Source organism: Ailuropoda melanoleuca, chromosome 6 (genome assembly GCF_002007445.2).
Source record: "Ailuropoda melanoleuca isolate Jingjing chromosome 6, ASM200744v2, whole genome shotgun sequence".
NCBI lineage: Eukaryota > Metazoa > Chordata > Mammalia > Carnivora > Ursidae > Ailuropoda > Ailuropoda melanoleuca.
In genome coordinates this window covers 49759438-49784740 of record NC_048223.1, presented here as the reverse complement: position 1 = coordinate 49784740, position 25303 = coordinate 49759438, and the positions used below count along the sequence as shown (strand labels likewise).

The 25303-nt window shown below is 38.1% G+C and overlaps 1 protein-coding gene across 3 annotated transcripts in view; it reads left to right on the top strand.

Moving 5' to 3' along the window:
• PRKG1 (protein kinase cGMP-dependent 1) overlaps positions 1–25303 on the top strand; it is a 1120820-nt gene that overhangs the window by 995678 nt on the left and 99839 nt on the right. For all 3 annotated transcript variants that reach the window (XM_034662369.1, XM_034662370.1, XM_034662371.1), the window contains one exon: positions 17789–17863. In XM_034662369.1, the coding sequence (XP_034518260.1) occupies positions 17789–17863 (75 nt within the window). The remainder of the gene's footprint in view (positions 1–17788; positions 17864–25303) is intronic.

Below are 25303 nucleotides of genomic sequence, written 5' to 3'. Positions count from 1 at the left end.
TGGAAAGGAAGAGTAGACAGGGAAAAGTAGAAATCATCCAACTGACCAGTTAAAATAGAAGCCAAAAATTATGACATGAGAAGGCCCCCATTCAGAGATGATGTGGCTTGTGGTCATCAGTGGGGAAGAAGGACAAGAATCCAGAGAAGTTAATACATGAATTTCTGGTCATCTCAATATGATTCCTTTGTTTTACTATTTCATCTCAGTCCAACCTCACAACATCCCTATGGGGAAAGAGGACATAAAGTCCAGAAAAGGAAACTGAGGATCACAGTGGTTCAGTGACTTTCTCAGAGCCACACAGCAGATCTGTCTCTTACACCCTTTTTATGCTGCTGCTTTTATGCCAACAAGTCAAGGGTCCATTGGCAAGCTAGATTCCATCAATGGAATCTTTTTGAAAGAGTAGAGTGGGAGAAACTGAGGCAGAGAAACCAAGTGGTGCTTCCTAGATAAGGCAGAGCATTGATCACCCAAATGAGGCAGTGGTAGTAGAGATGCCAAGGAGGAACAAAGTTAGGAGAGGTCACAAGGATAGACTTGATGAGCTTGGTTAAAGTGAAGAGTCACACACAACACTAGGTTGTGTGGCCTGCATTGCTGGTGGAAAGATAACTGCATTAAGGGAAGCAGTTTAGATAGCAGCGAGTCTTGATGGAAGGGGGCTTCTGCAGTGATAACTGAGTCGAGCTTGAGGTGCTGGTGAGAGAGGCAGGTGACACGGAGCACAGGAATGTGTCTCAGTGTGGATCTGGAGCATTTAAGGATAGAGATGCAGATTTGGCAGCCATCAGCCTGGGATCCTAACCGGCATGGAGATGCCAACTGAAGTCTTCAGAGTAAAGGATATTTTCCAAGAGGGCTTAGGGAGAGTGTAATGAGAGTATCGTGTAAGAGCTAGGGTCCAGTGCCAATCACACTATCAAGTACCAGATGGACTGCTTCTAGCTCTGTGGTCTCAGGCAGGTTACCTAACCCCCAAAGCTTTATCCTTTGTCTCTCATTCCCAACCAGGAGACCCTGATGATGTCTGGAGACATCTGTTAATTGTCACAGGAGGGCTTTCTGGGGGGATCCAGTGGACAGAGGTAAGGGGTGCTGCTAAGTGTCCTGCGGTGCATGGGACATGCCCTACAGTGGAGAATGATCTAATCCCAAATGTCAGAAGTCCTGAGCCTGAGGAAACCTGCTGTAAACCTTCTATAAAGCAGGGATCGTGGTACTTCCCTCATAGAGTCGTGGTGAGGTTTCTGTGAGATAATACAGGAGGAAAACAAGACTGAACCTGTAAGCAGTAACTATTTCAGAAAAATAAGTCAATCGATTGCACAGGAAGAGAGGGCAGAGGACACAGGTCAGGTGACTGCTTGCCTGTAAGGGATGGCGGAGGGAGAAGTGTGTATGGTGCGTGCTGAGATGTGGCATGGAGGAGGAGAAGGGTCCAGAATGAAACATCAGGGAAAGGCACAGAGCAGTTTGGTATGTTGTCATGGTTCCTACTTCATGGCTATGCCCAAAGCAGTTGGTCAGCAGGGTCATGGATCTCAGGCAAGTGACTGAGCTTGGGACTGGAAGGAGACCACTGGATTCTAATTAGAAGATTAGTGATGGCCTTGAGGAGAGAGCTGTAATAAGAATGAAAGAAGAATAGGACCAGAATGCCAGATGGACATAGGTTGAGAACTCCATGAAAAATGGCACTGAGAGACAGGAAAAGCAGTTCATTCGAACTAGCCAATTGGTCACAAAGGTTAGTGTTGTGTGTTAGGATTGGGGAGGCTGTCCTGTTTATAGGCTGAAGGGAAGAAAAGTCTCAAGGGGAACAGTGAAGTGGTAAGAAATGTTGTGATTGGTGGAGCCAGAGTCTGGAGGAGACAGATGAGAGTTTGTAGTCAGGGGTAATCAAAGGTAGGGTTGCTTTAGGAAGATGCTGGGAGAGAAATATGATGATAATGTCACCATACTTCAGGTCCAGGGAAAGAAATGGAAACCAAGAAAATACCTTTTTATGAACCTCTGAAAAATTACAAATAGAACTTTTCTTAAATAGCCCAGACACATAAGAAGATGTATTTTCTAAATTGCCCTTAATAGTTCTTCATGAACTGAATTGTCTTCCCCAGATCTTCACCCCCAGTGTGACTGCATTTGGAGAGGGGGCCTTTACTAGATACTGGAGGTTGAATGAGGTCAGAGGTGGGGCCCTCATCTCAGAGGACTGGTGTCCCCATGGTAAGAGGCAGAGTGTCAGCAGGGTGCACACACACAGGGAAGGCCCCTGAGGACATGGTGAGAAGTGCCCATCTGTAGGTCAGGACGAAAGGATTCATCAGAAACCACCCCTGCTGGCACCTCGATCTTGGACCCCCATCCCACAAAATTGTGAAACAGTGGACTCCTGTTGCTTAAGTCACCCGTCTGTAGTAGTGTGTTATGGCAGCCCTAGCAGACTCCTCTCCTTCATGATTGGAACTGCTATAGGTAACATGCAGTAGGAGAAAGAAGATGATCTGCTAAAATAAAAAAATTTCTGGGGCTCCTAGGTGGCACAGTCAGTTAAGCTTCCAACTCCTGCTTTTGGCTCCGGTCATGATCTCAAAGTTGTGAGAAGGAGCCCCCCTTCGTGCTCCACGCTCAGCATGGAGTCTGCTTGAGATTCTCCCTCTAACTCTGTCCCTTCTGCTTGTTCTCTCACTCGCTCACTCACTCAAATAAGTAAAATAAGTATTTAAAAAAATAAATATTTCTTTTAAAGAATTGGATTAACCCTGAAGGAAGGATGTGAGAAATAGCAGATATGTGTTACCAAATCCCAGCCCCAGCAAACAACCAGCTGGCTTCGGCTTTCTGTGTTGAGAGAGAAAAACGGTGTGAATAATGGTTGGGATTATGAGTATTAGGGTCACGTTGCCTCCATGCAAACCCCAACATTGACACTTACTGGCCCTGTGACCTTGGGTAAATTATTTACTTGTCTTAGCCTCAGTTGCTCTATCTGTTAAAGAGGGAAGCTCCTATAAATTAGTTTGTACACCTCATAACACATGCTAGTTATTGTTTTCATGTTTTGCTTAATATCTTTGTTATTACTAGATTCTACAAGCATTAATTAGTGACATTAAAGGATATATTTATCTCTTAGCTCCTAAATGAATTTTTTCTTGTTAAGTGTTCATTCTCTTCCCAGTCCTATAATGAGCAGAAATAAAAAGTCTACTGACACTCATTTTTGTAAAAATGTGAAGCTAGGGGCTAATGCTGTCTTTGTTTTAAAAACTTTCAAGGCAAAATAACATTAGCATACTGTAAAGATATTTTGAGATAGATTTATTGTGCCATATTAGCATTTCATTTTCGATTTGCTTAAAAAGAGCTTAATGACTTTCATAGTATTTTATGTTCCCAGGTCATTTTCCTAAGTTTTTTAGAGGAAGTTTTTAAATAGTCCATTACAAAAGAGCAAGTAGTTTTTACTGGTATTCTGCCATAATTGATATATCTACATAAACTAAAATATATCAGCTATGGATTTTTACTGTTTTTAATATGGCTTATTTAGTTTTAGACAATTTTGATAATTTTTGTCAATTATGTGAATTTATAAATTGTAAATAATTTCTAAGGGGATAAGTTTGAAAATATTTAATAGATAAAATATCTACTATTGCCATAGATTCCACTTTGAGAATAGGAAAATCTAGAAAAGAAATGAACATTTGTTTGTATATCCTTATTGAGAAAATGGAGATCAAAATGGTCTTAGAATTGAGAATCTATAGCATTACGAGGAAAGTTAAATTACTTGGTTATTCATATTTCATTTTCACTGGGGAAAATGGATTATTTTAGTGAAATTATCAAATATGTATGAGAAATCATCATTGGCTCTCATGTCAAAGCAGTGATAGTTTGGCCCAGAGTATCAATGTCAGAAAGAATAATGTATGATGTCCACTTTTGTTGGTATGTATTTGATATAGTCAGGAAAGGAAAGTTTCTTACACATGCTTAAAATAATTGGAGAGCCACAAGAAATCTGTCCCTTGCATGAACTGTCTGATTTAAGTATAGTTGGGAGATTGTTTTAAGGAAAATGAAACCTGTGAATTTGGCATTTTAGGGCAATCTATACTTAGAAGCATTTTTTCCTCTCTAACCTAAAAGGCTAAACTATCACATGAGATTTGATTCTAATTTCTCCTGTTTTTAATTGACAATGAATTTTGCGCTACATTTTCAGTCTTTTTTTTTCTCACATTAATTGCGATTGGGATTCATCGACATAAATTCCATTATAGTCTAAAATAATTACCCTCATTTAATGTCCTAGATGTAATTCAATGATAAATTGCTAAATGTTTCAGACCACCTCACTCATATTTATACTAATATATATCTTCATCAGGAACCAAAATTTAGATAAGGAGTTCATTTTAACTAAACCTTTGTCCTAAAAATGCATTATTCATATAGGTGGATATGCAAAGAGGCATACAGATACAAGGCTCTCAACAAATAAACCGTGAATTTTAAATAAAACTTTGCTTCAAAGGCTTAACTTTTTACCTGTCTTCTGGTCACACACAGTGAATGGATGGATGGATGGATGGACGGATGAGTGAATGAATGAGTCCATCCATCTATTCACTAATTTATTTCAAATTTCTATTATACACCAAGCAATATCCTAGTTCCTCAAGAGTTGTTGATAAATAAGATAGACTAGGTCCTCAATCTCATGAGACTTAGTCCTAGTGTGAGAAAGACAGCAGATATTGAAACAAAATTTTTAGCAAGTGATAAACTCTGAGACTAAAATAAAGTGGGTTAAAGTGACTCAGTAATGGCAGTGAGGGTTTAGAGCATTTATATTCTGTTGGTTGGTCAGAGAAAGCCCGTCTGAACAGAACACACTTTAGCTGAGATCTGAATAGCATTAAGAAAAAGCCACGCAACGAGCGGCTGGGTGACTCAATCAGTTAAGCGTCCAACTCTTGATTTCTGCTCAGGTCATGACCTCAGGGTTGTGAGATCGAGTCCTGGGACAGGCTCTGCACTCAGTGCAGAGTCTGCTGGAGATTCTCTCTCTCTCCCTTTTCTCCTCCCCCTTCTCACACACTCTCTCTCTCCCTCTCTCTCTCTAAAATAAATAAGTAAAATTTTTAAAGGAAAGAAAAGAAGAAAAGAAAAAGCCGCACAAAATCTAGAGAAAGAATGATCCAGGCAGAAGAGAAAGGCCCTGGGGTAGAGGCAAGCTCAACATATTCTGAGGTCAAAGGGAGTATAGTAGGAGAGATAAGGTGGAGAGGTCAGAGAGGAGAGACCTGATCATTACATATAAGATGATTAAATTATGTGTTTAAAAGATGACCCTGCCTAGTATGTAAGGAAAAGGGCAATTATAGTAATTCTCAAGAGAGAGAATGGTGGCCGGAACCAAAGGGAAATAGAGAATCAGATTATTGAAGGTAGAATTATAGGATTTAGCACTGGATTTTATATGGGGTGGTTGGGTGAGGGAAAAAGGATGTCTAGAACAGGGGTATGCAGACTTTTGCTGTAAAGGGACACTAGCAAATATTTTCAGCTACACAGGCCATACTCTGTCCATTACAACTAGTCAACTCTGCTATTATAGGTAAAAGCAGCCACAGAGGACCATATATGAAGGAATGAGTGTGTCTGTGTTTCAATAAAACTTTATTTACAAGACAGGCAGTGGGCCAGATTTGGTCTACAGGTGTAAGTTTGCTGACCCCTGATCTCTAGAGTAAGTCCTGGAAAGAGTAAGGTTTTCTCTTTTGGAAAACCTTACCATGCAGAGGCTAACAGATGCTCTCCCACATTAGTGACACCATCTGAGATGTGACAGTCAAGTAGGGTCCCTGGGCCTGTGGGAGAGAAGGCTTCATTATCCAGGGAAGTACATTTTCATTTCCCAGACCGCTTTCCACACTTGCTGGAGTAACCCAGCAGGTGCCCAGAGTATGTGTTTGTTTGACTTTCTTCACTCCCATGTAGGATAGAGTTCTTAATCAATTATAGGATGATGGAATTGGCATAGTCAGTGTTTTCTCCCTGGTATGCTGCCATGCATTCTATTATTTATGCACCTGTGCTTTTTATAAATATTTTACATTGCAGTTGTATTAGTATATTAATATTTATTATTTGTGGCTATAAATTCTTTAATAATATGTTCATTTTAAGTTCCCTCTGAAAATATATAGAATTTAATGTATCTCTCTATTTCAGGGGAAAAAATCATTACTTATAAGATGATTAAATTCCAGGACTAGGGATCCCTTTAACTGTTACAGAAATTGATAAAACAACTAGTTCATTGATTTCTTCAGTATACATTTATTGAGGATATTCTGTATAGGTGCTTCACTAGTACAAGGTATACATGGTTTAAAAAAAAAACAAAAAAAACCCTCAACATCAAAGAGCTCAGTAGCTAGTGAAGAAGACTGACCAAAAATCTACTAACTCCAGAAGTGTGCAGTAAGTCCTCTAAAAAAACAAACACAGGGTATCAGAAAGGGGTATATAAGAGAGGGTGCGAGGGATCTAAGACAGTGCTTCTCCAAGGATCTATGTTCAGGATCAGTTTCATTTGAATTTCCCATCCATCCCAGTCAGATGCTTTCCTAAGATCATATATCAGTGGATGACTAGAAAAATAAAATGGAAAAAGACAAATGCCCGCTTTTAAAAACTATTAGATCGAACATACATAAAATTGTTTCAATAAAAATATCAGAGCAAACATAACGCTGGAAAAAAGGAAGAGAATTACAAAAGTTGATCCCATTGTCACTGAAAGTATGCGTGTAAGCAATTAGGTGGAGAATGGTTATTATAGTTATGTGCAGTTGTAACAAAACCAAAATTGGCGAGTGACATAGCAGTTCTCTGCTCTGACTGCAACGGGGATACTTTTAAGGAACAGAGTGTGTGTCAGTATTTATCTTTAATGTGCCACATGTTCCTGTTTCCTCCTTGTTAACTTTTCTAATCTAGATTGGATTGACGGAAACTCCATTTGCAGGCAGTGATGTGTATCCAAACTGTTTTGTGTTTTGTTTAATACACTCAGAGTAGAGAAAACAGTCTCAAAGAGATATCTTGTTAGAAATGGAAGAAGTTGTTTTTGAGACAATTACAACGTACTCAGGATATTCGTTTTTATTTTTTCCCTAAAATGGAATAGGTGATGTCCTGTTTTCACTAATCCCTCATTAATACTCAGTTCTGTCCATTTATCCTGAACCAGTTAGGGTTAAATTTAAATTATCTTTCAGTGAATGAAATAGATTGTGGAATTTGCATATTTGGGGCTACAATTAACAAACTACTCTTTAAATATTACACATTTAACATTACCCTTCTCTGTATCACTTGTATGCCATTTGTACAAAATATTTCTCACCTCATAAATTTGGCATCAATTAAACAGGTCCATGCCCAGTTCAAAAAATGTGAGTCCACTGATCTTGGCCTTGGATGTCTCAGTAATGTCAAATTGCTATAAAATTTTCTAAATTTAGAAAAATTTTCTGAACTTCTCTACTAATCTCTTCACAGTAAGCATTTAGCAATCACACTTTGAGAAGTGCTGGTCTACAAAAGATACCTGAATTCAGTCATGCTTAGATAAGTATAAAATACATAGAGGAATCTTGTATATATACAACTAGTGAAGATAGAATGTTTACAAACTCACAGTGGTTTGGGGAGACATATCTCAAAATGCATCTTTTAAAACACAGTTTTTCTTTTATTACATTCTTTATTAAGGTGGAACATATTCTTAGCAGTTAAAGATTAAAAGTCCAAAAGAGTAAAAAATAAAACCTTAAGCCAGAAATTACTGCAAATGTTTCAATGGTAAAATTATTAAATAAGCAAATACATGAGATTGAAAAATTATTTCATACAGTTTCTGCATAATCAAGGATGTCCTACACTGTTATATTGTTGTTTGTTTTCATTTAACCACTAAGTTGGTTATTGTATAAGCAAGACACACCCAAGGTCAAATAAGTGCTAAAACAATACAGTTCCAACTCTGAAATAGAATTTAAAATGTCTGGAAGAATATGGGCCAAAATAAGAATGCTTAGCTCAGGGCTGTAGATTACAAGTAATCTTATATTCCTTGGAGTTTTTTAGTGCCTTTCAAAATTTCAACATCTTACTGTTGGGATCAGAAAAGAAAAAAAGAAAAAGGTAAATCTAAAAATTCCATGTTAGTCTGTGTCAGTTGACTAATAGATAAGAGCCTAGTGAACTCAACCAGACTCTGCCCCAGAGAAGACTAACTGTACAGACATACGAGACCCGAAAATGTGGTTAATACTACTAGATTTTTATTTCTCAAAAATCATAGTAAATGAATAGGGGGAGTTCCTGAAATGACTTCTTACCTTTAGATTTATTTGGTAACTTTTGATTTCTTTTGGCACCTGGATCATTATTTTCACCTTTGATTCTTTTAAAGTATATAATTATAATCAGGAAATGCCTTAAATTCAATGTGTATTATTTATAATCAGTTTCCTTAATAATCCCCATGATAGATAAGGGATTATTATTACAAAGGAAAGACAGAGACAAATGTGTAACACTTTGGTGTAATTTTCTCCTGCAAATATAAACATATGTGTGGAATAAAAAAAAATACTGATAAGGAAACTGCTCATAAAAGTGGACCTGGTTTCTCTGAAATTACTATCCTATGCAATTTTTAAATAGGTATTATAGCCTGCTTTTTTTTAAAGACTTATTTATTTGAGGGAGAGAGAGGGCACGAGCAGGGGGTTAGGAGCAGAGGGAGAGGAAGAGAGAAACTCAAGAAGACTCTGTGCTAAGCATAGAGCCCAAAGCGGGGCGCCATCTCACAACCCTGAGATCAGGACCTGAGCTGAAACCAAGAGTCTGGTGCTCAACTGACTTTGCCTTCAGGCGCCCGGAGCCTTTCTTCTGATGGTATTCAACCACTTTTCCCCTCCCACCTTGCATTACAATTGTTTCTTACCTCTAATATAAAACTGTAAATTTCTTAAGGGTGTATCTTACTCTTTTTGCATAATCCACAGTAGCTTGAGTCATTCCTTATAGATAATAGACATTCCACAAACACATGTGTCTGAATAGATGAAGAGTGGGTGGGTGGGTGGATATTTGGAAGGATATGAATGTTGGTTGGTTTTATTGTACTTGGGGTTCCTTTCCCCTGTAATGAAACATATATTCATATGGTACTTGATAAGATAAACCACTATAATTATGACTGTAGTCATTATAAATAAAACACACAAAAGTAACAAAGAGCCTTTATTTGAAGCCACAGAGTGAACTAACAGATTTTTCTCAATAAATGTACCAAAGTAATGAAGGATGCCTCTAATATCTGGGACTTAGCTAAGTAACAAATGTCCCAACTAATTTGAAACACTAATTTTGTATTTTCTTTTAATAAATATATTTTTAAGGATTTAGCCAAGATTCAGGTTAAGAGAGTCTAATGGGTATAATCATGTATCCGTGTCAAATTTGGAGAGCTTTGTCAAGAGTTCAGATAATGTTTGGCAAACATTTTGCTTACCACTGTTGAAGTATTTGCAGTAATTTCTGGTTTAAGATACTACTTTTGGCCCATTTCGACTTACAATCTTTAACCCTTCAAAATAGAATACAATCTTATTTAAAGATATAATGAAAAAAAAAAACTGTCAAAAAAAGTTTTGAGATTTCCTCCCACCCTGTTTTCAATTTGGAAAAAAAAAAATTCTGTTCTAAGCGCTTTTATATAAGATCCCTAAACAATTTAATGGAATAAAGGAGAAAGGATCATGAGGACTAAATCAATTAATATTTATTATTTGATACATACAGAATTTATTAATATAGAAAGTGCTTTGTAAACTGTAAAGTAAAATGTAAATGCTGTCCCTTTGTAGCAACATGATAAAGCTCATCTCTGGCATTTGGACTGCTTTTCTAATAATATAATAGCCCGTTTCTCTCTCAATGAAGTCTCATCATATCACAACCGAAGAACAAAATTACACACTTTTTAGACATACCACTGAGTAATCAGCTCCCTTCAAAAGGATGTTTTGGCTTAATAATGAAAGCATCTTAATAACTGAAATTATTACCCGCTGAGTTACTGTCACGTAATGTTCTAAAACAGACAAATTTCCTGGAATAGGAAACATACCCTTTTAACTGATACTTTGAAGGAAAATTTCTGTGAATACCGCTCTTGATGTGAAAGTAGCATTTCTCCCTCCCTCCCTCTCTTCTTTCCTGTCTTCATTTCTTCCTCCTTTCCTAGATCCAGACTTTTCTCCTTCCTTCATCCCTTTTTTCTGTCCTCTTTCTTTTCACTTATCCCTTGCAAGCATGTAGGAACTACCAGCATTAAGCATAAACGGGATTTCCCCTTTGCTCCCTCTCTATCCCTGTGTGCTCAGCTAATAACATTTCGTCCACCGCCTCTAAACACTGTCAAGACCGGTTAAAATTGGATTTCACATCCCAAGAAACAGGAAAGCTGCCTAATAACTGCCTCAGCCTGCAGTAAGTTTTGCTGTTGAAATACATTGAATGACCGTCTTTTGCTCATTAAAGTCGTCCTCATTTACTCCAGAATTATGTCTAGCATATATGTGAAATTGGCTTTTTTATTTTACAGTGCTGAACTGTAACTCACGCATGAATTGTGAGTTTGTTTATAAACAGAAGTCAATGTTTGGCCTCTGGTCTCCCATAATTGTTATAACTGATAAATAGTATTTTATGATTTCTGCTCATCAGTTGTTAAAGTTTTCAAAACATTGCATTATAATCCCTTTCTGAATAGAACAGAGGAAATCTTCCCTTTAGTAGTCAAGAAATGTTGTGGGACCTGAGTAAATATTTTAAAAGGCATTTGATACCCTGTACTAATACTTTTCCAAAGGCCTCTTGGATGAGGGTCCACACAGATGGCCAATGTTCCTGCAAAGTATCTGCGAAAGGGAAAAATGCGGCACTAATTAGTTCATGTTTGCACCAGGAATGACAAATTCTGTAATACCATCAATTAAACTTACCAAGATTCTTAAATTATTCATTGATTAGTGCAGGGATGCACAGACAGAGACAGCCACTTGGAACTTAACATGGCTCGAAAACTCTACATTTTCCTCAACTTTTAGTTAAGCATAATGGTTGGCTTTACTATTTTAAGATACATAGAATATTAGCAGGATGCCTTTGTTCTGTGTTTCAAAAATGTTGCTTGACCAGGATTGCTTTCAAAATAAAGATGATTTGCAAAGGACATATGGTTCCAATTTCAAAGCCAGGATTATAGTCCTGGGTATTTTATTTTGAAAAGAAATTCCATATGTCTAATCTGTAATAGAGAGTATAAATACGAATGTTTTTGTACATGGGTGCCCACCCCCCCTTCATCTGTATGTGTGCTTGTGTATGTGTGTCGGTCTCTGTGTGTATAGATGGGTAGGTAGGTATTCTATCATGTGTGTCTGTGTAATGAACTATCATTTGCCCATGAAAACATTGCTTAGGAAGTTTTTAAAAATAAAACTATATACTTATGCTATAGTATTATGTTAAAAATCAAAGCTATTAAATCATAGCTGCTTGAGGATTACAACTCTATAAACGACAACAGTAAAGCTCTGTAGAAAAAAAAAAGTGAAAAGAGATACATAAAGATGTGCCCATTTGTTTTTTGTGGTTAGAGAACTATGAGTGATTTCTTAATTTCTCCTCTCAGTTTTTAAAAACTTTCCATAAGAGGGGCGCCTGGGTGGTTCAGTCAGTTAAGCATCTGACTCTTGATTACCACTCAGGTCATGATCTCAAGGTTGTGAGATCCAGCCCCATGTAGGTCTGCTTAGGATTCTCTATCTCTCTTTCCCTCTCTCTCTGCCCCTCCCCCTGCTCATGTGCACACACACTCTCTCTCTCTTTAAATAAATAAAATAAAATAAATAACTTTTCTATAATAATAAATTGATTGCATTTTAAATGAGAAGCATTTTCCTTAATTAGAATTTATTTCAAAAATAAGTTCTTATATCAAGATAGGGGCCTTTTGTAAGTTCATATTATTCCCTTCATTTTTTTTAATCAAGTAGTAAAAAAAAAATTTAAGAAATATTGAATCATTAGCACCACATTGAAAATTCATATTTTAAATCAAGGACACTTATGAAAACTTATATGAAAAAGTCACACTTGAAATACTTCTTTTGTTCATTCTTTTAAATGTGATACTTATCATTGGATATGGCCAAGCTTTAACAAAAATGGATGTAAAATGGTCATAATCAGTCTAAATGTGTTTTCTTTTTTTTCCAATCAGGCTCAACTTACTTTTAAACTCATTTCTATGATTAGATGGTTTCTGCTTTTAAAACTCTGTAGATCTTCACCAGATGTAGGATTTTACATTTGCATACTTTGCGAATAGGAAAATCGAACTTTTATTTCTTTTTGTTGTCTGATTGCTGAGGCTAGGACTTCTAGCTCTCTGTTGAACAACAGTGGTGAGAGCAGACCTCCCTCTCTTGTTCCTGACCTTGGGGGAAAAGCTCTCAGTTTTTCCCCATTGAGAATGATGTTGGTGTTGGCTGTGGGATTTTTATATATGGCTTTTATGATACTGAGGTCTGGTCCCTCTATCCCTACACGATGAAGAGTTTTAATCCAGAAAAGATGCTGTATTTTGTCAATTGCTTTTTCTGCATCAATTGAGAGGATCATATGGTTCTTGTCCTTTCTTTTATTAATGTGTTGTACCATGTTGATTGATTTGAGAATGTTGAACCATTCTTACAGCCCAGGAATAAATTCCACTTGGTCGTGGTGAATAATCCTTTTACTGTACTGTTGGATCCTATTAACCAGTATCGTGATGAGAACTTTGGCATCCACATTCATCAGGGATATTGGTCTGTAGTTCTCCTTTCTGCTGGGGTCTTTGGTTTTAGGATCAAGGTAATGCTGACCTCATAGAACCAGTTTAGAAGGCATTCGATTGGCAAAGAAGAAGTGAAACTCTTACTCTTCACAGATGATGTGATACTTCATGTGGAAAATCCAAAAGATTCCACCCAAAATTACTACAGCTCATACAGGAATTCAGCAAGGTGGCAGGATATAAAGACCGATGCACAGAAATCAGTTGCATTTCTATACACTAACAATGAGACAGAAGAAAGAGGAATTAAGGAATTGATTCTTTTTTTTATATATTTTATTTTATTATATTATGTTAATCACCATACAGTACATCCCCAGATTCCGATGTAAAGTTTGATGCTTCATTAGTTGCGTATTCTATTTACAAGCGCACCCAAAACCTTAAGGTACCTAGGAATAAGCCTAACTAAACAGATAAAGGATCTATACCCTCAAAACTACAGAACACTTATGAAAGAAATTGAGGAATACACAAAGAAATGGAAAAATATTCCATGCTCATGGATTGGAAGAATAAGTATTGTTAAAATATCTATGCTACCCAGAGCAACCTACATATTCAGTGCAGTCCCTATCAAATTACTATCGACATTTTTCACAGAGCTAGAACAAGCAATCCTAAAATTTGTATGGAACCAAAAAAGACATCAAATAAATGTTGAAAAAGAAAACCAAAGCTGGTGGCATCACAATGCCAGACGGCAAGCTCCATTACAGTGCTGTAATCATCAAGATAATATGGTGCTGGCACAAAAATACACACATAGATCAATGGAACAGAATAGAGAACCCAGAAATGGACTCTCAACTCTATGGTTAACTGATCTTTGACAAAGCAGGAAAGAATATCCAATGAAAAAAGGACAGTCTCTCCAATGAATGGTGCTGGGAAAATTGGACAGCCACATGTAGAAGAATGAAACTGGACCATTTTCTTATACCATACACAAAGATAAACTCAAAATGGGTGTAAGACCCAAATATGAGAGAGGAATACATCAAAATTCTAGAGGAGAACACAGGCAGCAACCTTTTCAACCTCGGTAGCAGCAACTTCTTGCAAGACATGTCTCTAAAGAGGCAAGGGAAACAAAAGCAAAAATGAACTGTTGGGACTTCATCAAGATAAAAAGCTTCTGCACAGCAAAGGAAATAGTCAACGAAACTAAAAGGCAACCTTTGGAATGGGAGAATAAATTTGCAAATGACATATCAGATAAAGGGCTACTATCCAAGATCTACGAAGAACTTATCAAACTCAACACCCAAAAAAAAAAAAACATAATCTAGTCAAGAAACGGGCAGAAGACATGAGCAGACATTTCTCCAAAGAAGACCTACAAATGGCCAACAGACACAGAAATATGCTCCACATCATTTGGCATCAGTGAAATACAAATCAAAACCACAATGAGATACCACCTCTCACCAGTGAGAATGGCTAAAATGAACAAGACAGGAAACAACACATGTTGGCAAGGACGTGGAGAAAGGGGAACCCTCTTACACTGTTGGTGGGAATGCAAACTGGTGCAGCCACTCTGGAAAACAGTATGGAGGTTCCTCGAGACATGAAAAATAGAACTGCTCTGTGACCCAGCAATTGCACCACTAGGTATTTATCCCAAAGATACAGATGTAGTGATCCCAAGGAGCACCTGTTCCCCAGGTTCTTAGCAGCAATGTCCACAATAGCCAAACTGTGGAAGGAGCCGAGATGCCCTTCAACAGATGAATGGATAAAGAAGATGTGGTTCATATTTACAATGGAATATTACTCAGCCATCAGAAGGGATGAATACTTACCATTTACATCGACATGGATGGAACTGGAGGGTATGATGCTGAGCAAAATAAGTCAATCAGAGAAAGACAATTATCATATGATTTCACTTATACGTGGAATATAAGAAGCAGCACAAAGGATCATAGGGGAAGGGAGGCAAAACTGAATGGGAAGTCATCAGAGAGGGAGAAAAACCAGGAGATACTCTTAACTTAGGAAACAAACTGAGGGTTGCTTAGGGTGGGGTGGATGGGGCGGGATGGGGTAATTGGGTCATGGGTATTAAGGAGGGCACGTGATGTGATGAGCACTGGGTTTTATGTGCAACCAATGAATCATCTGAAACTAATGATGTACTATAAGTTGGCTAATTGAATTTAAATGTATTTTTTTTAATTTTATGTATGTATGTACGTATGTATGTATGTATGTATGTATTTAACAGAGAGAGACAGCCAGCAAGAGAGGGAACACAAGCAGGGGGAGTGGGAGAGGAAGAAGCAGGCTCCCAGCTGAGCAGGGAGCCTGATGCTGGGCTTGATCCCAGGACCCCGGGATCACTGCCTGAGCTGAAGGCAGACGCTTAATGACTGAGCCACCCAGGTGCCCCTGAAGTTAAATTAAAAAAAAAAAAAAAGAGGAATTTCAGACTGTCTTTCCAAAAAGTAATGTGCAACCAAGTCTAGTGGGATGGAAGGATTTTCTTAAGTTAAAAAACCTTCATCCTTATCACATTTTCATCCACTCACCTTCTAAATCTAAATAATATCCTATCCTGCTTAAGACATATTTAGGTCAAATACATACTTGGAGGAAGATTTTTTTTTAACTCATTGAACCTAAAGTTACTCTGAGTGTTAAACATTTAAGAACACAATCTGAATGTATTTGAAAAGCTGTTATAGTGGGTGTTGCTCCTCGGTTTCACTACCTTATGCTCTTTGGTTCCTGTCAAGGCCTTTTTATAAGATTTTGGATTTGGTTAGATTAAAAATAGGTAAGTATTGTGGGGGACAGGAATGGGCAAAAGGGAATACGGATTATGGTTGTGGATATACTGCAGAACTGGGAGTCCTCCTGGACAAGTAACTTGAACTCTCTGTGCTTAAATTTTATATTATCTGTGAAAACAGAGAATCAACCAGATATTATTTTTTCCACAAAATAAATCTGTATTTTACTTTACAATGTAAACCCATCTCTAAGTCATGATAGAGGCGTTCTCTGGGAAGGTGGGGAATTTTGCCATTTAAAGAACAATGGCAAGAATCCTATTTGAACATGAATCTCAATGGTGGGGATTATTTATCATTTATTTTATCATTATATGTTTTTGAAAGTTGTATAAGGACCATCCGCCAACTACAGGCTTCATTCATTTGACGTTCATTAACACGATGTGTCATAGAAAGCTTGATGCTCTGCAGTGCTTGATTCCTTAGCTGCTCGTCGCTTCCTTCTGGTCCTTTTTGTATGAGAAACACTTCGTGTTCTTGCTCAGCGTTCCAATTACCCTGTCCCCCAGATGAGATCATTACCCAGGGGCCTGAGATAATGGCTCCCCCACCTCCTTTCAGCTGGACCGCCGAGCAAGTGTCAAGTTCCTCTTCATACATTTAAAACAAAACAAAAAACCAAAAAAATAGTGCACGTTAAAGTGGTTAAGCAACATTTAACTTTACATCAACAAATGCCCTATTTTCAGGACCTGACCAGGCATATTTTGTTTAACACAGCACACAAAGCCATTTTTGTGCATTAAGATTATAGAGATTTAAAATTAAAATTAATTTCTTACATCACTCGGCCATTCTCCATCCACATGCTGGACATCGCTAGGGATTTGATGGTTAGCATCAAGGCATAGTGATTTGGATAGGAGCCGTGGTGTAGGTTTTAAGGGTATGAGGGAGAATTGATGGCCTCCTTCCCTATCAGCCTTCACACCGCCTGGCTGTATGACTTGAGGTCAGTTTCTTACCCTCTGGTGCCTTAGTACCATCATCTGTGCAGTGGAGGTAATACTGACTCACAGGATTGCTGTCCCTATTGAAGTCTTTGTTATTACATGTAAAGCGCACAGAACAGTACCCAGCACATAAGCACCGTGTAAGTAATGGCCCTGATTATTACGTGAACAGTTTGAATGTAGACTTTCCTTTCATTCCTCTGTTCAGTCTAGTTCAGTGGTTGCCAAAATGTCGTGCACACAAGAGTTACTGTATCTGGTTGCATTCAGTCATTTTCAAGGGTGATTGTCATGTTTGTGTGTATTCATTTTGTGCTGAGCCTATAATATTTTATATTATAGGCATACAATAGATGAGACTTCATTACATAAAGTAGGTCTGAACACAGTCCTAGGTCCATACTAGGATATTGAATAGAGTGGTTTAAACAGTTGCATTACTCTTCCTGGTTGATGCCAAAGTCAGTTTCTTGATCCCTCCAAAATGAGTTGACTTTCCTATAATTGTCTTCTGTTCTTTTCCTATCTTCTGCATACGTATTTTGCCTTTGAAGATTAGTTTACAATTTTGTTAAGTGCCAATAGTAATGCTTATCTTTTACAGTGTCCTGGAGAATTGGAATTAATATATGTTCATGATCATTAAAAGGAGAGTGCATACAGTAGTCATTCCGTAATCGGTGGGTCTTGTTATTTCCCGAGTAGAACTGACCCATTAACTTTGTGATATAGATTATTTTGTGTGTCGCAGACTTGATTCCACCCGTTTTTGGAATATCTGCTTTTGTCAGACACAGTTCTAGGTGCTGGGAACTATAGAGGTGAACAAGATGGGAGAGGTCACTGCCCTCAGAGTTTATAGCATTATCCGATGTGTTTCTTAATAATGTATCTAGATTGAATGTTCAAATTCATTTTTATTCAGTTCCTTCTAGATTGTTTCAATATACCATTGTCTAGGTTGTCATTGCAGTGACTTGGTAGAGGACTTACCCTGATGACTGTGTTTTTCCCGACAGTTCTTTCAAGCATTTGATTGGAGGACTGGATGATGTTTCCAATAAAGCCTATGAGGACGCAGAAGCTAAGGCAAAGTAAGTGACAGTTTTTTCTTTGGCCTTAGTCTTGATTTAAAAAAAAACTATTTTGAATAAAAATAAGATTAAATATTTTGTTGAACTTAAAAAGCTCAAAACTCTAAGAAACTAATTGCTTAAGAAGGAAAAAAACCAAATTTCAAGGTAATGATTACACAGTATACTTCATATGTCTCTTCTTAAACATGAAATCATAATTTTGGGAGGAAGCTCATCTCAACCAGGGAAAACGGTAAGTTGAAAATCCAATATAAATAATTGAATCCAAACACATTATTTCTTCCATTAAAAATACTTTCTGGATGAATGGTGATTGTTGTGTTCAGTAGTTGTTTGTGAAATTGTATGGAAAATAATAAGGCTGGAAATATTTCCTGGTGCAAATACATTGTTGTTTTGCATTGAGCTGGAGTATTACGAAGTTATCAGAATGATATGAGATAGAACGTATCCTATGAATTATCATTTTTGTATAACAGAATTCAATATGATCTAATAGTGCTTTAAAACAAAATTTTCATCTTTTTGACAAAGATTTGAAATTAGTTGAGATTTGCTTTTGCTGAAAAAAAAATTTAGGTTACTTTTAAAAAATGGTAATCTTTGGAATCCTGCCCTCTTTTTTCCAATGAACTAATTTAAGGAAAAGCAATTCAGTATTGATAACACACAGGACACCTGAAGGATTAAGCTGACAAAAATTTATCAGTACATAGATAGCTCAGGGACAGAATTTGGTTGGTTTTGTAGTAACCTCAAAAGATAACAATAATAATAATAATAGCTTTTGTCTTGATAATCTAGGAAGATTAAAAACTTGATCTAGAACTAAAGAAGTACTATAGTTCATTTCAGCTGACAAAATTCTATTATTTTAAAGCTGTCTAAATATATTCACAGTTTCTATATATTTGCTTTCATTTCCTCCGCTCTTTGGAGAGACACAGACGTACATCCTGAGGTCAGACGGTAGCAGTGCCTTTGCAGGGATTTGCTCGGGCAATCGCACGAGCCAGTTTTAACACCAAACTCCATGCAGTCATCGGGATTGCCTGTACTGTGGATGATAGATATTAATTTTCTGGTTTTCTACAATAGATTAAAATGCACATTAATGCTATGCTTAGACTTTAGTTTCTGGTATTGGCACTAATCCTACTGAGACCATTTAAGATCCTTACCAGTTTTAAAAATTATAAAACTCCCTTTGTTATAATTGGAGTTTATCCCTAGAGGAACATGTGCTATATGAAAACTCATAATTTATGTTAGCATTTTTTCTTATGTATATATATTCAATTAATATTAAGATTGCCTTGGGTCATTTCATATATATAAAGATACATACATATATATATATCACATTATATACATTTTATATATAAAACTGGTGGTAATATTCAAAATTCATCTAAAACCTACATGAGTAACTGTCTAAATACTTTTATAGTTACTAGAAAAGTCAGAGGTCTTTTAAGGTAAAGCATTCTTTGGTCTATTTCTGCTTCCTGCTAAATTTTAGATTTTTAGAATGAAAGTCTTTGTATAACTCCTATTTGCCCAAAGTTGAGTTTAGTCACAGGCTTAAAACTGGGCGGTGATGGTAAAGTGACTTGAATTGGCTATATTCTTCTTGGTGTCCTACTGGCTTTATAAAGATAGCTGAGTGTAGGGGCACCTGGGTGGCTCAGTCATTAAGCGTCTGCCTTCGGCTCAGGCAGTGATTCTAGGGTCCTGGGATCAAGCCCTGCATCGGTCTCCCTGCTCAGCTGGGAGCCTGCCTCTTCCTCTCCTACTCCCCCTGCTTGTGTTCCCTCTCTCGCTGGCTATCTCTCTGTCAAATAAATAAATTAAATCTTAAAAAAAAAAAAAAAGAGCTGTGTGTGTATCCCATGAGTTCCGGGCATTTGTGGGCTCACATGCACATGTTTCAACCAAAGGTAACAGGGAAAATAAATACACTGAAGTTCAGATCAGGTAATTACGAGATAGGAAGGGTGAGGATACTTCTCATTGGAAGAGAATCGATATGAAAAATATGATCCTGGACTGGGGGTAGAAGCCTCAGGCTCTGTTCCTGCCTCTGCCCTTTCCAGCCAAGTGATCTGGGTCAGGAGTTAACACTGCCTCTCACTGTCCTTATCTTACCTTTAAAATAGTACTTCTGTGATGTAATCGATGGCACTATGTAGAAATACTTTGTAAATTATAAAGGGCTGCAAAAATGAATGATATTGTTAGTAGAAGTAATCTCTGAAAGTGTATCCTAGTGCATTTGATAAATTGCTTGATTCCTAGATAATTATTGCATATCGATCATGTAAAACTTCCTGGGCAGAAAGTCTTTACTCTGGTGTGTACAAACTATGCTCACTTTGGCAGCATATCCTAAAATTTAACCTAGTCTGGAAAGTATCCATATATATCATTTTTGTAAAAATGGTAACATTTAGTTAAAAGAAAGTTCGGGGGTTCTTGGGTGACTCAAATGAGCCCAGCCATTTGTTCTACTCTACAAAGACTTGATCTGAATAAGTCCTTAGAGACCCTGCACTGAGTCTCTGTAAAAGTCAGCTCAGGTCTCAGTCTCAGTCAGCATCGTGAGTTCAAGCCTGCCTTGGTCAGCATGGAGCCTACTTAAAAAAGAAAAAAAAAAAAAAAGTCCGATTATGATTAAAGAGCAAAGAAGGGCAATAAAATGACTATTTCCATGGAGATGGCTTAGAATATTATTAGTTGAGCCATAAATTTGATAGACTAGAGCTTAGTTATTATACTTACACATGAATATAAGTTAATTAGGAAAGATTAGTTTAAACTTTTCTAGTTCAGTTAATACTAAATCCAAATGAATGCATAACCCACTTTCCTTAATATTATTACTTAGAAAATGGAAATACCCTGGTGAAAAAAATATCTAAAACCATTGATCCAAATTCTAGAGAAATTGATAAATGTAACCTTTATTCCTCAAAATAGCCAACTACGTGCATACATCCTGGCAAAGGTCTTTGTTACGCCCTTTACACTGTTCGTATTTTATAGCTTTCTAGTACATACTTAATATCCAAAGATTTCTGAAGTTGAAAGTATCATTTTAACTAGGTGGCCTCTCCCTCAGAGGTAAACTCTGAATTATTCCCCAGGCAAAGCGTTTTAGTTGAACTAACAAGTTTAAATGTCTATTTGTGTTAAAACTGTTGTCTCTTTATTAGATTTCTTCCCCTTAAATACACTGTGCCTTCATCTTAGTATTTAAGGTGCTTCTAACGTTTGCCATTTCAGGGCCTATTGACATGTTCTAATTGGTCTAAATTCCCCGGATAATTCTTGTAAGGCCTCTACATTTCTATATAGATCACAAAATCTGTACCATTTAGAACTGAGGTGTTGATTGGCTCCATCAAGTAAGCCTTATTTTTTAAGATCTCCTTGATTTTGAGGACTCCATTGAAGATGAGATTAGTATTCTTAAAGCCCAACTAAAAGGATCACATTATTTCTCCATGCGAAATTATCATTGGTGTTGTCTCACCGACAATGCCTATTTGGATAAAAAGAGAAAACAAGTTGGCCTGACTGAAAACATCGATTCAGGTGAGACGTCTAGAAGTTCAGCTGTGAAAAACTCGTTAGCTGGTAGCATAATCAGGCCTCAGAGGCAGGACGGTCCGAGAAAGTACCGAGCATCACTTGCATTCGGTGTGGGGACTGGTCCAGGAGTTGGCTGGAGAGAAATGTCCCGGGGGGATGGTCCTCAGTACTCCCCTGTGCTGGGTGTGTGCCTTCAGCCTGTCTCACGACACCTATTTCCTACGAAGAAAATTATTCTTGACAGAAACTTTACCTTTATGGCATGTTTAAGCTCCCCTTGATTGATACTAATTATCCACTAAGGGCTTCTCTTTCTACAATATGAAGTTATCATCACAAAGACATTAGAAGAGACAACAGCAGATCAAAGTTAAGCATCATTAGCCTTATTTAGAGCAGAAAGTAGCATGTGCGATGAAAGGTACACATTATTTTCCTTTGAGAATATGTACTCAATCAGTTAATAAACATTTAGAAATTTACTTGATGAGTCAGGACTTGCGCTTCACGACGTGCATACCAAGTACAAAGCCTGTTTTCTAATACTAAGCAGTTTGCTGTTCTGACAGTTCTATGAATATAGATTCATACGTGCATTTATTTATGATCTAAACTAATGATTCTCAACATTGTTCACAAGGAGCTCTTTCTCAAGGCAAAATTTACATAAACCTGCAAATGAGTCCAGTCGCATGTTTTAATCTACGACATCACTTGGTCTGAGTATAGATTTGAAGACTGTGCGCTGACTCTAGCCCCTCCCATGCAGGCATTAACCACGTCCATTCACTTTGACTCAAGCGCTGATGAAGCCAACAGATATTCTCTGTGTTCCTACAAAATGCTACATATAATGCAGTGAATAAAATAGACATGTACCTCTCCTTCATGGTACATATGGGGAGAGAGACACACATTACTGATTCCCTGAGGAAGCGACATTTTATCTAGATTTGAGCTGAATTTTGAAGAATTAGCTGGTACCGGCTAGGCAAGAATTAGTTGGTATTAGCTGGGCAAGGAAGTGCAGAGAGCATGGTAGCCACGGAAATAGCATTTGCAAAGCCCCCTGGGTAGGAAACAAGACTGCCTCTTCAAGGAACCAAAGTACCAACAAGGCTGGGACCTAGAATGCAAAAGTCAGAGATCAGATGTTAAAGATTTAGGAAAATCACTTCAGGATTGTCAGTTACCAAAAGAGATCAGTTGGTTTACATTGTAATTGAGCATCCTTTCCTCTGCGTTTGGCAGGGTATAGAGTGAAAGCAGAAAGACCGAACAGAGTATTTTCCAGGGGAAAGCTGGTGGTAGACAGGACTAAAATGAGAGCAGTAAGAATAAAGAAAGGCAGTTGAGAGACAGTTAGGTGGCAAAGCCAGTAGGTCTCCTGAAGGAAATAGATATTGGTGATGAAGGGGAGCACGGTTGAGGACGGTGCAAGGATTCGGGGACTGAAAATCGGAGGGAGGCAATGGCATTCACTAAAATAGAATATGGTTGCCAGGTTTGAATAGCAGGGTGATCACAAATTGATTTTTGCTCAGGTTATATACGGGGAACCCCTGAGAATAGCTGGGCAGGTCTGGAGCTCAGGGAAGAGGTTGGGATTCATTTGAGAATTATGAGCATTTACGTGGTAGGTGGAATTAACGATGTGGTTGAAATGGAAAGTAGAGAATTAGAGTAGAGTTTCCTGGCACTGAGGGTTTGTTCTTGAGGAACTAGCATTTAAAACGCCATGAAGGGAGAAGGACCAACCACACACGCATGTGCGCGCACACACACACACACAGACTCAAAATGAGAGAGGAGAAGTATAAGCAAAGCCCGATGCATCACAGAAGCCAGGAACAGAGTGCCTTTCAAGAACGAGGGAGGAAACGATGACGTTGCATGCTGTCGAGAGTTCTTGTGCGTTGGTTGACAAATACCCATCAGACTTCTCAAACCACTGGTTCATGTTCACTTTGGGATGGGTAGGGATTGAGTCCCCTAACATGGGCTGAAAACGAATCTGGTATGAAGAAACAAGGGTCAGTGTGCTTACATGAAATTCTTGGAAATGTCAAGTAAAATAGTCAGAAACATGTAGGGGACAGTTATGGATCTTCAGTGCTGAGAGAGGAAGGAGCATGTTTAGTCCAGGAGCGATGGAGAGAGTATAAAATCTAGGCAAGGGGGTCTCAGGTCCTTTTAACCATCAGAGACAAAAGCAGATTTTGTGATGTGATTTCTTAAGAAGGTTTTGCTTTTCTGTTTTAATTAACCAATGTTCCTTTAGGCTTAAATGCTGTCCTTTCTCTAAAGAACCTGTAAAAATCTAAAATTCTCCCAAGAGGAATTAATATTTTTTCCTACCATCTTAGCATAAATATGTATAAGCTCCTTTTCCTGCAGAGAAAAGCTGAGCCTCTCTCTGAGCGCAGAGAGGAGAGAGGGACCCTGAGCAAGGAGCCACAAAATGACCAAAGTCGTAAAGACACCATTGGGACTGCCGTCTTGTCCTGCCCTACTCCCCTCATTGTGAGCCTCTCTCTTATTTCCACGTATTTCCACTTACTCTCCACCTTGTCCTGAAAAACGGACTCTCAGAGCAGGTTCACATAGTTCAGAAAGAGAAAAGTAAACAAGAAAGCTGAAACTGTCGTGGGGAGCCGGGAATAAGAAGTACGCAAAGTAGGGTCCTATCATCAGGGCCTGAGAAAAAGGTGATGCCCTACAACAGGCATCGGGATTGACTCCGACTTAGGGCTACGAAACCATGCAGCACTGCATTCTCTTCCTCTCACTCTGCAAGGAGAGAATACTGCCCACATACAGACCACTCACTTGGCCTTTTGGCTTAGTCCAAATAAAAATTTTACTCCTCTTTCCGTAATTAGTCCTCCTTGATTTAAAGCTCCTCTTTTGTTTACAAGTTCATTAGTAAAGGAACATGTTAGTCTGGTGTTTTCAGAACAGGTTTTGGTGCCAAGCCTTGTTGTGTGACACATGTGACAGCAGTAAAAATGTTCTCTCATTACATTTCATTAGCAGAGACAACCCTGAGCTGCTCATTCTGCTTGTCACGGGGCGGATGGTTGCTGTGTGCTCTTTGGCATTTACTCAGGCCTTTGGAAATTGACTCCTCAGAGGCATCTCAAAACGATGAAGCTATGCAAATCTGAACCGAGGTCTGCATTCTTCTTCACGTCTTCCCAAATGCCTCAGGGTTGCCTAGCATCTAGTAAACATGAGATTTTAAATGCACAATCAGATACACATGGGTTTGCTGTCTGGAACACCCGGACTTTGAAAATTTGGCCTTTCTTAGGAGGGTTTCTCTGCCAGGCATTTTAGGGTAAAGATCTTAGTATTCCCACAATCTTATCAACAATTTACTTAAACGAACGGGGGCTTGATCTAAGTACTTCTCAGGGAAATGAGCCTGGAAAATTGTTTTTCCCCCTGTGGAAAGAATGCAAGTGAGCATTATGCCAATTAAATGGAAGGAACAGTGAATGGCTTTCTGAAATAGCCCTCAAACCAGAATTAGAACTTGCTGACCACTGCCAGGGTTGAGTAGACGGAAGACAGTCCTGTCCTCTGGGCAATAAAAATTGTTTTCCATTTTATTGCAGGGCGAAAGCTGAAATTTTCAGCGGTTGGCCCCTGAACCTAATTAAGCTAGCTTTCCACTGTGCGAGAGCTGGTTAGTTTTCCAATCCCAGCACATGCAGTCAGGCTGGGAGGAGGTATGGGACCATTGCTAGGGCCACCGTTGCTCAAAGATGGAAACTTCATGTGAGTTGTAACTATGGAGCTTCAAAGTCAGTGTCTCCTGCAGTTGCAGTGATACTGATC